Source organism: Ranitomeya imitator, chromosome 2, assembly GCF_032444005.1.
Source record: "Ranitomeya imitator isolate aRanImi1 chromosome 2, aRanImi1.pri, whole genome shotgun sequence".
NCBI classification, from domain to species: Eukaryota; Metazoa; Chordata; class Amphibia; order Anura; family Dendrobatidae; genus Ranitomeya; species Ranitomeya imitator.
In genome coordinates, this window is record NC_091283.1 from 134,760,944 (window position 1) to 134,775,313 (window position 14,370).

The window sequence follows — 14,370 nt, forward strand, 5'->3', positions numbered from 1 at the left end:
GGCCGTCACTCAAGGAGAATCTGGAGTCATAACTGCAAGGGGAAGCAATTACAAGTCGCGCACTGTGTTGTGACCGGTGACTGTTACAACCCCCTGCTACACTCTGATGATTGCAAGTGAGAGGCTGCAGGGAGGATATACGGTAACTTAATTTTCTCCCTTTAGCCGAGCTTCCAGTACACCAGCCAAAGATAATTAAAACGCTATTCACCTGGAGATGACCAAGTAAACAGCAATTTATTTTTTTTTTTGTAGGCGACAGATTCCCTTTAAAGCAGATCTGTCACCAGATTTCACAATATAAATTGCATACATTTTTAAATGGATGTCTTGGACCTATTGAGTATTTACTTTGAAAATCCACATCAGAATAGATGTACAACACTTTTATATCAAGACTCATCAAGTCTGGGAGACCTTATATATGCAGCTTGCTTTGTAAAATCTGGTGACAGATACACTGGAAAATAGAACCCTGCCAATTGGATGCCAATGACATAAGCTACAATATCATAGTCCCAGAAAAAAAAAAACTTTAATGGGAAAAATGTATTATTATTGGTATTGTGCCAGGACCAGAGATAAAATGAGTTGCAAAGAAAGAAAAAAAAGGAGATCAAGCAAAAGACAGCGCTGCGCCAAAAAAAAAAAAAAAAAAAAAAAAAATGTAATGACTGGAAATTGTGACACCCCCCCCCCCCCCACCTTCTACATCTTTAGTGTTTTCACAAGTACCCTCTTGAGAATTAAAAAATTAGTATAAAATTAGTTTGCTTATTTTAATTAAAATAATTAGTTACTTAGATACATTTCTACTGTTAGGGTAGACTAGATATGTGTTGGTGTCGGCACCTTTCTGCACAAAGCTCTATAGCATAAAACAGGAGGGCATCGGTTTGGCATCTGTCAAAAAAACACAGTGAGCAGTGTTGTAGTTCTGCCATACCTACTTAATAGAGTCAAGAACCTGTTAAGTTACTAAGAAAAGTTATGAATATTGTTGGTGTGTCTCCAACAAAGCCCAAAATCCTTTTATACATCCAATATGGTTTGTAAGCAAATTTTATGATGCACCATGTTAAGTTTCTGGCAACTGTATTTTTGCACCAGTGACACAAATGGCAGACAATATCTTATGTAACCGTAGGAATGGCAGAGGGGAGAACAACATATGCAATGCACGTCAGCTTTGTCGCTACTTGAGCCCAGGTGAACATGTGTATAGTGCCATTTTGAGGCATTATATAGGGCTTGTTGGCTGGAGAGCTCAGTCAAAGGTACTTCTATGTCTACACACCATGTCCATGACACCAGTACTCTTTATGGGATCCACAATTAAGAAAAGCCTCACACTGGATCTGCAAAGAAAAAAAAAAAAAGTTATGCAAGTTAATTATTGTAATGGAGCCTTAGGGTATGTGCACACGTCAGGATTTCTTGCAGAAATTTCCTGCAAGAAATCCGCATTTTTTTTTTTTTTTGCGTTTTTTTCCCGTTTTTTTTTTATAGCATTTTGCAAGCGAAATTAGCTTGCAGAATGCTAAAGTTTTTCAAGCGATCTGTAGCATCGCTTGGAAAACTGACTGACAGGTTGGTCACACTTGTCAAAGTGTTTGACAAGTGTGACCAACTTTAGTAAAAGATAGAATGTTTAAAAAAAATAAAAAAATGGTTATACTTACCTGCAGACAGCCGATCTCAGCGGCGTCCGTTCCTATAGATGGTGTGTGTGTGCAGGACCTTCGATGACGTCGCGGTCACGTGAGCGGTCACATGAGCGGTCACGCGACCAATCACAAGATGGCGACGTCATCGCAGGTCCTTCACACAGAGCATCTATAGGAACGGAAGCGGCAGCATGCACCGATGAGAAGCGGGAGGACTCCGGGGCCATCAGAGGGTGAGTAGATCACTATTTTTTATTTTAATTATTATTTTTTTTTTTACCAATTACATGGTGCCCAGTCCGTGGAGGAGAATCTCCTCTCCTCCACCCTGGGTACCGACCGCACATAATCTGCTTACTTCCCGCATGGTGTGCACAGCCCCATGCGGAAAGTAAGGCTGGGGTCACATTGCGTTTTGGTCAGAGCGCTAACGGACAGCGTTGCACGGCGAAATTAACGCCATGCAACGCGTCCGTTAGCGCTCCCATTGCCCGCAATGTACCAGCGCATTGCTAGCGCGTGTCATTTTCGGCACGCGCTAGCGACGCGCCGGTCTTTTGTAGCGCGCCTCGGACGCTGCTTGCAGCGTCCGCGGCGCGCCCGAGGTCCGTTCCCCGCTCTCGCAGATCGGGGATCTGCGAGAGCGGGGACGTTAACGCGACCCCGAAACGCGACCCTTTAAAAACATTGCGTTAGCGCAATCCGCTAGCGCTAAACGGATTGCACTAACGCAATGTGACCCTAGCCTTAGCAGATCAATGCATTCCTAGGTGTGTGGAATCCCCGCAATTCCGCAAATTTAATGAACATGTTGCTTTTTTTTCCCGCAATGCGATTTTTTCACGGAAAAAAAAAAAGCAACATTTGCACAAGAAATGCGGAATACACTTTAAATAATAGGGGGCATATGTAAGCGTTTTTATCACGTTTTTATAGCGAAAAAACGCAAAAAATACTGAATGTGTGCACATGGCCTTAGTGAGACTTGCAGTTCTAATCAGCTACCACGACTGGATGAACTAGGCAGATAAGCCAGGACTTTCAACAGTGTTAAAGATAGAAGGAAGCACATGAAGGTAATTAAGTATATTTAATAGATTTTTAGCTTAATAAAGGCCAATCAATGATTAAATAAAGTTGCTATTTGTGTGACATATTGCATAGGTTGCTGGTACAGCCAAGTTGCAAACATAACGGAAGTATACCTGTTTTTAACTTGGTACCCAGCTATGGTTGTTGTTCTGGTTGGTGCCAGGATGTATGGGCTCAAAGTTGAAATCCAGACCACCTTCATCCATCAGCTCATTGTTAATTATGTATTCCATGTCACATTCCAGATTCTCAAGGATCATGTCCATGTCCAAATCTGTAGGAAGACGTTCTGAAGGTGTACCAAAGGAATTTGGTTTGGGTGGTGGCATAGAAGAGGCTGAAGAAAGCCCCATCATGGTAAGAGTGTTAGGAGGCATCAAGGCATTAAGAGAAACAGGTAGATGATCAGGCGTTCTGCCTTTACTCAAACCGCTCAGCATTAGGAGATTCTGTCCTCCGCTCTGACCCAGCACAGGATCAACCTGTGTCATCATGACATCACTAGGTGGAGGAGAATCGGAGGTCAAAAGGGCTTCAAGAGTCTGAGGACGTTGAAAGTGTCCAGAAGGACCCCGTATAGGAGAATTATCAGTTGGGCCAAACAAAGAGTTACCAAAAGGCAGAGTTTGAGGTGGATGCATTGAGAAATTGGGGGCTCCTTGTATCAAAGGCTGTGGTGCAGGTAGTGGTGCTCCAGAAGACAGCATTGTTAAGCTGTCAATAAGCTCCAATTCCTCTGAGACAGTAGGGGGTACACTGTTGGAGAAGCTGAGTGAAGAGTGGAGGTCTTCATCACCAACATCATCAGGTTCTGTCAAAATAGGGGATAGACGAAGGCTAAGATTACTAGCATTGGAACCTGTGCGTGGTCGAAAACTGGTCCACACATCAGGGTCATCGCCACTGCGCGACGAAGGGCTTCCAGGCCATTTTGGGGGTTGTGAACCAGGGCTCCCTGCAGTTGACTCTCCAGGACTTTGAGCCTTTTTCTTAGAAACTTTACTTCTGACTTTTGCTAGCTTGCTGCTGTTGTCCATAGAGGCGGCTCTTCTACGTGGTGCTTTACCGCTTTTCCCTCCTTCTGGGTTCAGCATCCACCATGAGCTCTTACCAGTTGCTTCATTGTGCACCTTAATAAACTTGCTATGCAGAGACAGGTTGTGACGGATTGAATTCTGTGTAAATAAAACACACAATTTACTTGAGGGAATGGGGGGGTAAACCATAAGCTTGTGAAACGCAAAGCAAGGTGGTAAAAATGTATATCCAGATAACTATAATGGCTAGTTTTTCAAGTTTAGAACATGTAACATTTTAAAAGAAAATATATGCCCAAAGCCCAACAATGAACACATTAATAAACCTAAACCTAACAATAATTGATTTTACTTAGAAACATTGAACATTCTATACTATATTGAGCTGCAGCAGCCATTTGTGCTGTAGGGCCGACAGGAAGTTCAGCCACTCCAGCACTCCTGAGACCCGTTAGAAGGGTCAGTGGTCAACCTCAACATCATTGTTGTGTAGGGAAGAAAATAGAAAATTAGTGAAGTAACATAATGAATGACATCTTTGTATTTGTCTTGATTGTTGTCAATCAACCCTTGCCCCTTGTCAGGGCATTTAAAGAGTCAGATGCTTACTGGCATTTGTATTTTTGAGATTTTTGGTCCATCTATCTGGTGACTATGTAAAGATAAGTGCATAGTTAGAGGTACACATGACATATGAACTTTACACAGGGGGAACTTTTATTTTTAGGAAGTGTTGTGTCTGAGGATCTGCTTGGGTCAGACATTTGGCCAGAAACATGAATACGTGAGCAAGCAGTGAACAGCAAGTAATCTTGTGCATGAGTCTCCTCCTGAATGTGGTAAAAGCTCGTCATGGTTGACAAAGTCCACACTATCTGTAGCCGATAACTGCATACGTACTCATGCACGTAACATTTCACGTGACAACATAGGAATATATACACAGTAACATATGTATTCCCACTGCCTCAAACCTAATTTTGGGTCATTCCATGTCAAGTGAACCAATGATTTTTACCACTATATTTTTAATTCTTTTGAGATTTTGTTATTTGGTAACAGTGTGTCAGAGAATGCAAAATGTGAAGAAGAAAAAATTCTAGATATTTTTTTTTATTTTTTATTGATTTTCAAAGTTCGGAAAAAGTGCGAATTTCAGTGTTGCCTGCCTTTACATTTCTCCCCATAACTCAGGCTAGAAAAGAGATAGAGAAACAAAATAAACACCATTCTACTCAGAACTGTACAGGCTTTCACCAGATATGTCACAAGAGTATCTTTGATAATATTTTACCTATGCGAACACAAGCACCAAACTTTAAAACGCATTTCCGAAAAAACGTTTCATTTAAAAACTGCACATGTGCCTGCTATGCTCCTATCCACATCTGTACCAAAATACAAGATGGGATCGTGATGGGATCATATTTTAAAAAAATAAAACTATTACAGTGTGAGTTCAAAAATCTTGATTTCAGATCTGTTCAGCCTGTGGTCTAACAGTGTGGGGTCTAGATTTACCAAATAATCCATGATTGCTAGATATTACTGCATTATTTTATTATGTTACCACTTAAGGTACCGTCACACAACGATTTCTTTAACGATATCGTTGCTTTTTGTGACGTAGCAACGATATCGTTAACAAAATCGTTATGTGTGACAGCGACCAACGATCAGGCCCCTGCTGGGAGATCGTTGGTCGCTGGAAATGATCAGGACCTTTTTTTTGGTCGCTGATCACCCGCTGTCATCGCTGAATCGGCGTGTGTGACGCCGATCCAGCGATGTGTACACTGGTAACCATGGTAAATATCGGGTTACTAAGCGCAGGGCCGTGCTTAGTAACGCGATATTTACCCTGGTAACCATTGTAAATGTAAAAATAAAAAAAAAAAACACTACATACTTACATTCCGGTGTCTGTCACATCCCTCGCCGTCAGCTTCCCGCACTGACTGTGAGCGCCGGCCGTAAAGCACAGCGGTGACGTCACCGCTGTGCTCTGCTTTACGGCCGGCGCTCACAGTCAGTGCGGGAAGCTGACGGCGAGGGACGTGACAGATACCGGAATGTAAGTATGTAGTTTTTTTTTTTTAGGATGAGACTGTATTTGGAAAATCACACGAGGATATGATCACCTACTAAGCGCGGCCCTGCGCTTAGTAACCCGATGTTTACCCTGGTTACCGGCATCGTTGGTCGCTGGAGAGCTGTCTGTGTGACAGCTCTCCAGCGACCACACAACGACTTACCAACGATCACGGCCAGGTCGTATCGCTGGTCGTGATCATTGGTAAATCGTTTAGTGTAACGGTACCTTTAGAAGCATGAGAGGACAGAGGAGAAGCTTTGTTAGGGCTGAGAATGACCAGGGGTAGACGGTGACTGCAGGGCAGATGACCGGCCGGCAGCTCGGGCCTCCACAGACCGTATTCACACCAAATCTTATCACCCAGGCAACTCCTCAAATGGAGGGAGAAAAATATTCTTAACATCCAGTTCATGTATTGTACAAACCAGGACTACGAAGAGGAGGAGGAGAGTTTGTTATAACATCAGTTACAGGAAGCAGAACCCATCACAGGGACTCAGCAATACCGGACTGTCATCCCATGTAGTGGAAATAAAGACAGTGACGACCATGAAGTGGTAGAAGGCAGCACACGACTGGCAATGTGACCTGTGAATATGATCAGCGCTGGCGGCTACTGGACTCTCCAAAGATTGTGAAAATGAAGACGTAGAAGTGACTTTTCTGCACTTTCTGGTCCAGCGCCGTCCTTTGTGTATCCAAGAAAATCAGACATTGTAAAAGTGAACAAAAATCAGATATAACTCAGGTGGAGCCGAGCACCATGACCGGCCGGACATACTCTGACAGAAGGAAACGGCCATTGCTAGTAAGCGCTTATGGACAAGATGACATTTCACCCGCTAGAAGGGACACATTGATGATAAAAGGCCAGTGTAAGAACCTACTATTAATTGTTTGATTAGTTCATATTTTATAGAACGAGGATTTAACTACTGGACTATTCTTCTTAAACACTTCATAAATGACATGTTTAGTGATACAGTAGAAAAAAAATTGTTCCATGTATAAGTAGGTGGTAAAAATATTGGTTCTTTTAATCTTGTTTTTAACATATAATTAGGATGAGACTGTATTTGGAAAATCACACGAGGATATGATCACCTTTTATCTTTTGGCTTGTTCAAAGAATTCAGGTTGAAAATGCTGAGCAAGTTGTTATGATGATTAAGATGTATTTATTCTGGCACTTCGGTATTTGTTTTTTGTGTTTCTTTATTGTTACATATAAATGTTGAATGCAATAAGTTGTAATTTGAAAAGAAAAAAGGAAGAAACTCACACAAACATAAAATCAGATGATTCAAGGCTTAAAAAAAAAAAAAAAAAAATACAAATTTGATAGATCCCAAGTTGAGTCCCTGTACAAATATAAACAAGGACACGAGTAACACACATGCATGTATTCACAATTTTAAAACATACGTTTTTTCAGAATTGCGCATCAAAATTTTAATTTGATTTCTCTCCAAAACAAAATATAAAGAAACATAGTCTTGTGACATATCAAATGAAAGCTGGGACCGTTCTGAGAAAAATTATGCCTCTCCCACCTCTATATCTTAATTCTAGCTCGAGATATGATAATAAATGTAAAGCCATACCAGGCCAAAATCCGCGCTTTTTCAAAACTTTTGAAATCTGTAAAAAATTAACTGATGAAGAAAAAAATTCTAAACTTTTAATTTGTAATTAACTAAAGTTGTACTTCATAAAAAAAAAAAAAAAAATCTAAAAACGTAAGGTAAAAAAATATTCATATTTGGATCACTTGATATGGAATGACCCTTTTGCAAATGGTTTCAAGAAGCCTGATTATTTTCCCAAGATAGATAGAAAATGTAAATGCAGCCCTATATGCTTCTAAATAACATATGGAGATAGGGCAAGCATAAAAACGTTATTTGTTATCTTAACTGAAAGTTAAAGCCCCCATACAAATAAGAGCTCAGGCAGATGCCCATGGATGTGGGGCCAATCACAGACTGGTCATGGTCACCCAACACCCACCATGACCTTTTTATATATTTCTATGAGGCCAGACCATGCATTGCGATCCATGATCGGCCAAAGATCCACAGACGTTTGCTTAAGCCCATTAGATCAGTGTTCCCCAACTCCAGTCCTCAAGAGCCACCAACAGGTTGTGTTTTCAGGATTTCCTTAGTATGGCCCAGGTGATGGAATTGTTGCCTGTCTAGGTGATGGAATTCTCACCTGAGCAACACTAAGGAAATCCTGAAAACATGACCTGTTGGTGGCTCTTGTGGACCAAACTTGGGGAACACTGCCTTAGATGAATGTCAGACTAGCCAGTAAGTTTGGCAAGAACTGTCGGCAATCGGCGGTGTATGGTTGCCTCTGAGCAGATGACGTCAGGTGAGAAAAGAGTCGGTCTGTTGGAATTTCAACACTTGAACCTTTTATTCTCAGAAGAGAAAAAGGTGCTGCAAGATGAAGGTACATCCAAACTCATCACTCATGTATGGTGGGCTCAAAAAAGAAAGCAGTCTACCAAAGAAATGTGCTAAATGCATCTTTTACATTCTCATTCCACTATTACCCACATACAGGACAATACATGTGCAATTTAGTGATAATTGCAGCAATCACAAGTTTTCATGACTTTGTCTATTCATCTTCTGCAATTTTTAATGCAAACATTACGCTGAGCAGTTGCAGCCTCTCATGTATTGGGAGACTGCCGAGTGCCCTTCGTAATAACTAAGCAGATGTTTTCACACTACTTGACAAGCTCCAGAAGCCTGAAAGCCAATACTGCAATACTGGCCCTTTTTGAGTTGTTTTCTACATCTAAAATCTCTTACAGCTACTGAAAATGTAATCTTTGTTCCTACTGTTCACAACACTCAGCCCTTATTATTAGAGATAAGCTAATATACTCGTTACTCGAGATTTCCTGAGCACACTCGGGTGACCTCCGGGTATTTTTTAGTGCTCGGAGATTTGGTTTTCATCGCCGCAGCTGAATGATTTACATCTGTTAGTTTTCTCTGTATGACACTGACCAATAACAAACAGGCAGCAACACAGCAGAAAAAGAACACGCCCCCACCATAGCTTAGAGCAGGTTTGTCAGTGTGCGAGATGTATGAGACAGACAGCTCTGATCTGCTGGTCTAACCTCCTGCATGAGTCAGTGTGGGGGGAGGGGCAGTGCAGCTGCGTTTAGTCAAGTCACATTCTTTTCTCAGCTCTTCTGAAAAGTGTGATTACTGACCCTCAGATAGCTATGATGAGCTCAAGCAACTTGTAATCACTCTGCAGTGACATCAGGGCTGTCATTACATCCACACAGGAATCATGTGCCCGTTTTGGACTACTCCAGTGTGACACGTAATAAGACTCGTACCTGATCTCACTGCAGTAATTACAAGTTGAGCATAACAGACATAAATGTAATCACTGACATCTCTGGAAAGGTAGTAAGGGGGAAAGGCAGTACAGCAGAGTCGACTGTGCTACGAGAGCTGATCGAACGGTTTGTTCTGCGACACAGCTAAACTCAGCTGTACTCCTTCCCCCACAGGGACCTTATCTGAAAGGTGTTAGTCATCTGGGCTTTCTAATCATGCAGGAGGTTTGACCAGGAGATCAGGGCTGTAGCATTACTTCTCATGCACTAAGAAACCTGCTCTAACCTATGGAGGGGTCTTGTTCTTCTTTCCTTTGAGTGTTGCCGCCTACTTATGATTGGTCAGCGTCATACAGACAGAAATACATGCTCCTTCTGAAAACTATCTGATAACACCCACTGCGAATTAACGTTCTCAGCAGGGTTCAAATGCTTTGATTGTTGAGGTCTCTGCAAAGGAGAGGCAAATTCCACTCCGCAAACACTATGAGGCCGGAGTTGCACTACAGCGAGATATGGCCGAGTCTCGCAGGTTAAAACCAAGCTCTGGCACTCCGGAGCGGAGCGTGCGGCTCCATGTATTGCTATGCGGCCGCACGCTCCGCTCTGGAGTGCCGGTGACAGAGCTTGGTTTTAACCTGTGAGACTCGGTCGTATCTCGCAGTGTGATCCCAGCCTTACATAGAGAATCCATGTCCAACATGAAAATCTTGGTGAAAGTTTATCTTTAAAAGGGAGCCTGTCAGATTAATGCTGGCCGAATCACAGGCAGCAAGTATCGCAGCCTAGCTGCATGATTGCGGCCAGGCAGGTTTTACTCAAACATTGCAAAGAAAGGATAAGTTTGAAAACCTGTCTGGGGACTACAAGAAGACCAGATTAGCCAGATGCAGTTCCCCAGACAGATTTCCCTGCCTCAGTCGATAAATAGGTCTTCCTTCCCCTCCTGTGTATATAGCACGGGTCCCCAACCTGTAAGCTCAGGAGCCACAGGTGGCTCGCGGTCCCGTGAATTGTGGCTCGCAGCTGTCTGCCAGCTTGGTGAATTAGCTCCAGGCCTAGCAGACAGGCATGAAGACCACATCTCAAAATGGTGAATTTTGTGAGAAGCCTGCACAGAAGAGCACATCTTGATGCACATATATTGGCCTTAGGCGTTTAGAGATCATTTTAGTATGTTACGCTGGAGACAGGATGATACTACCTGTAATAGGAGTTGCTTGAAGATGGATGTGACTGTGTGTTGGAGTGCTGGATGGGAGAATACTGAATGGGGGTATTGTGGGGACCTCTGCATATAGGTATACAACTTCGGGGTGATTTCTGTGGAAAATCTTTGGTTATCATTATACCTGTAATGGTGGCTTTGGTTGCCACTACTGTGAGGGGGGGGGGGGGGTGGAGGCAGGAGCTGGATGTGGCTCACGACCCTCTCTGAGCTGAATGTGGCTCTCTAGGTCAGAAAGTTTGGGTACCACTGATATATAGGATAAGACCAGCAAATCAAGTGGGGCATGGCAGAGAGCAGCCTGCTGAGTGCCTCATAAGGTTAGTCTTGTCTCTTCAGTCGGCTTTTCAAACTACTGTAGGTTTTATCTTCAGCGTTTCAGAGTAAAACAAACAAGGCAGCAATCATACAGCCAGGCTCTGCTCCATGCTGCCTGGGGTTCGGCCAGCATGAATCTAATGTCAGGTTCCCTTCAACTGTTTCCATCTTGGGGCGAGACCACAGTCAGGTTTTCATTAAGGTGTTGGGACTTCTTTATACAAATAAGCAGTCAGCTCAACAAAGTGTAGTGTTTTCCACAGGGAGAGGGAAGAAAGCTGCTGCCAGACTCCGCTCCTTCCATCTCCTCTGGAAAACGAAACAGGCTGTAGAAACTCCAACAGTCCGATCCTTCTCTCAGGAGACCCCATGCATATCAGAAGGTCGGTCAGTTCAGACGCCTTCATCACAGGTTAATACCAAACTAGTTTGTGCTGGCAAATCATTGATTATATGGAAAAATCTAAAATTGACAGTCATTTGTAGATAAATACCATGACTGTAGATAATGATTGGTAACCAAAGTATCTGACTAGTGGAAAATATTGTGAGTAAGCAATATTTGCGTTATCAACACTTGTAGGGTCACAAGTAGCAGATTTTTGCAGACTTTTTCCACACAAATCAGCTGGAAAATCCACAACAATCCTGCAGATGCCGATCAGAAGAAATAACCTTCCCCGCCATTCTCAGCTCGCCTGGCAAAGGTGCTTCGATGCTACGACCTGGGTAAAGTGTGGCCAGCGGGCCACATCCGTCCCTCTGGCTGTCTCAGTCCGACCCGCAGAAACCAGAGGTCTACGGGCCGCACCGTGCCTGCCCGCTGTCTCCATCTGCGCTGACTACTTTGGTGGAGGAGGGGCCTCCTCCGGCCACTTCCTCCACCAATCAGCGTGTGAACCAAATGACGCGATGATGTCATTTCATCACGTCAGCTGTGTACTGCGTAGTCAGTGCAGCGGGGGCAGGGAATGAAGCAGAACGCTGGGGAACAGGATTGAGGTGAGTATGTGGTGTTTTTCTTTTTTATTCATGTGTATGGGATGTTTGGGTGGGCATGGTGCTGCATATGGGGGTGACATGCCGCCCGCACATGGAGGAAGGAGGCTGCGTGGCGGGGCTCATGCTGCATATGGGGGAGGCTGTGCTCTGGGGCTCATAAGATATACAGAAGGATCTGTACTCGGATTCAAATGATATATAGGGGGATGTCAGCATACTTAGTTTTGCTCAATATTAAGTGATACAATTAATATCAATATAATAATTATATATTGATATTAATATTGAGTAAAACTAATTTCGGCCTATTGGTTTGACCCTCCACAAGAGTCACGGTCTTCTTATGTGGCCCCTCAGGAAAGTGACAATGTAAAAACCTGCAGCGGATTTGGTATGTGACACTGCATGCAGACGGCCATCCCAGCCCCGGTACTGCCACCATCCCAGCCCCGTGGCGCCGGCCATCCCAGCCCCGTGGCGCCGACCATCCCAGCCCCGTGGCGCCGACCATCCCAGCCCCGTGGCGCCGACCATCCCAGCCCCGTGGCGCCGGCCATCCCAGCCCCGTGGCGCCGGCCATCCCAGCCCCGTGGCGCCGGCCATCCCAGCCCCGTGGCGCCGGCCATCCCAGCCCCGTGGCGCCGGCCATCCCAGCCCCGTGGCGCCGGCCATCCCAGCCCCGTGGCGCCGGCCATCCCAGCCCCGTGGCGCCGGCCATCCCAGCCCCGTGGCGCCGGCCATCCCAGCCCCGTGGCGCCGGCCATCCCAGCCCCGTGGCGCCGGCCATCCCAGCCCCGTGGCGCCGGCCATCCCAGCCCCGTGGCGCCGGCCATCCCAGCCCCGTGGCGTCGGCCATCCCAGCCCCGTGGCGCCGCCATCCCAGCCCCGTGGCGCCGGCCATCCCAGCCCCGTGGCGCCGGCCATCCCAGCCCCGGTACTGCCGCCATTCCAGCCCCGTGGCGCCCGCCATCCCAGCCCCAAGGCGCCGGCCATCCCAGCCCCGTGGCGCCGGCCATCCCAGCCCCGTGGCGCCAGCCATCCCAGCCCCGTGCCCCCTTTACCTTCCAGCCCGCGGAGCTGTTGCTGTCGCCCTTGTCTTTGAAGTAAGGGATGGTCTTCACCATCCACTCGTAGATCTGGGACAGGGTGAGCCTCTTCTCGGGGGAGCTCTCGATGGCCTGGCTGATCAGCTCCGCGTAGGACTGGTTGCCCCAGGCGTTCCTCCTGGAGCCCCCCTTCCTGGGGGTCGCTGAGCCCAGTAGTCCATCAGACAGGCCTCTGTCCTCAGCCTCCGCCGGCAGCAGAGACGGGACGTCCGGGGGCTCCGCTCTGTTCTCCTCGGAGGGGGCGGCGGGCTGCACTACGGACAGCTCGGGCCTGGGAAGCGGCCATGTGCACGACCGAGGTCTGGACTGAGGCTCGAAGTCTGGGTCAATGTCCACGGGAGGCGCCTCGGCTCCCTCCATAGCTGGAGGCCTGTGATACCGCGGGGACGGCACTGTGCGGAGCGGCTTCTCTCACAGCGGTGGGCGCTCAGCCCGTACACGCCATGCTGCCTGCACAGAGACGGGCACGGCGCAGGTGTGTGTCGGCGCCCGGCCAGGTGAGCGCTCCTGCTGTAGGCACCTGCCTAGGCGCTCATGGCCGGCAGCCACCTCCAGGCTCGCTCCTGCGGCTCCAGCTGTCTGTGTGCCGGTTCCGTGCGGTAAATGTCACTTTCCCTTTTGTTTTGGACACCACAAAACTTCTAGCTGACGTCTCTGTTTACCAGGGGCTGTGAAGGACATAGCGCGCATGCGCAACACGGCGTCACATTCTACGCCAATTTGCATTGTGGGTGTTGTAGTTTCTTAGTTGATGTTAGCCGCCAGTATGGGAAAGGAAGAGAACTTCAATTCCCAGCAGAGTTTGCGTGTTAGCACAGTGCTGGGTCGCGGTTGTGGCGGCTGAGGTGGACTACTAGTCCCGTGATTCTATGCGGCGAGGTGTGATTTGGCCTCTTGGGTTATGTAAGAGTTCGCGAGGAGTTGGCAGAGTGGCGGAGTTGTGGTTGTTACAAGTCTGTGCATGGTGCTGTTCTCAAGAAGTCACAATAATAAGGATAAAGGAAAATCATTTTTTACAAGTTTAGATTTATTGTCACCAAGTACTGTATAGTCAGTCACACAGGACCGTGCACCAGTGATATAAAAGTTACTAGTGCCATAAACTGCCCGATCATCAGCGTCGTACACTGTCCAATCATCAGCGCTGTACACTGTCCAATCATCAGCGCTGTACACTGCCCAATCATCAGCGCTGTACACTGCCCAATCATCAGCGCTGTACACTGCCCAATCATCACTTTGGTACACTCAGAGGCGTAGCTAGAGCTTTTGCCGCCCGGGGCTGTTCCCGAGTTTGGCCCCCCCGGCTCAATACACACAAAGGTTACCAAAAATGGTTTTCCTGTTTTGCAGAACTTAAACTGGGCCTAATGGTGTCACCCCCACATGCCAAACCTGTGACTTAATACCACCACACCATGACCAGACCACATAGTGACCGAATAATAC

At 46.2% G+C, this 14,370-nt stretch overlaps 1 protein-coding gene across 1 annotated transcript; it reads right to left on the reverse strand.

Moving 5' to 3' along the window:
- Positions 1 to 251: 251 nt before the first annotated feature.
- Positions 252 to 13,638, reverse strand: FOXO4 (forkhead box O4). The gene is made up of 3 exons (XM_069747293.1): positions 12,877 to 13,638; positions 2,873 to 3,934; positions 252 to 1,358 (listed from the first exon to the last, which is right to left on the reverse strand). Exons 1-2 carry the CDS (start codon positions 13,279 to 13,281, stop codon positions 2,879 to 2,881), a joined length of 1,461 nt encoding a protein of 486 aa, XP_069603394.1. The 5' UTR covers positions 13,282 to 13,638; the 3' UTR covers positions 252 to 1,358; positions 2,873 to 2,878.
- Positions 13,639 to 14,370: the final 732 nt, after the last annotated feature.

Coding starts and splice junctions, on each gene's coding strand:
- FOXO4 (XM_069747293.1), bottom strand. CDS start 13,281: ATGGAGGGAGCCGAGGCGCCTCCCGTGGACATTGACCCAGACTTCGAG. Junction 3,935..12,876: donor ACAGCTCCGCGGGCTGGAAG/GTAAAGGGGGCA, acceptor TTATTTACACAG/AATTCAATCCGTCACAACCT.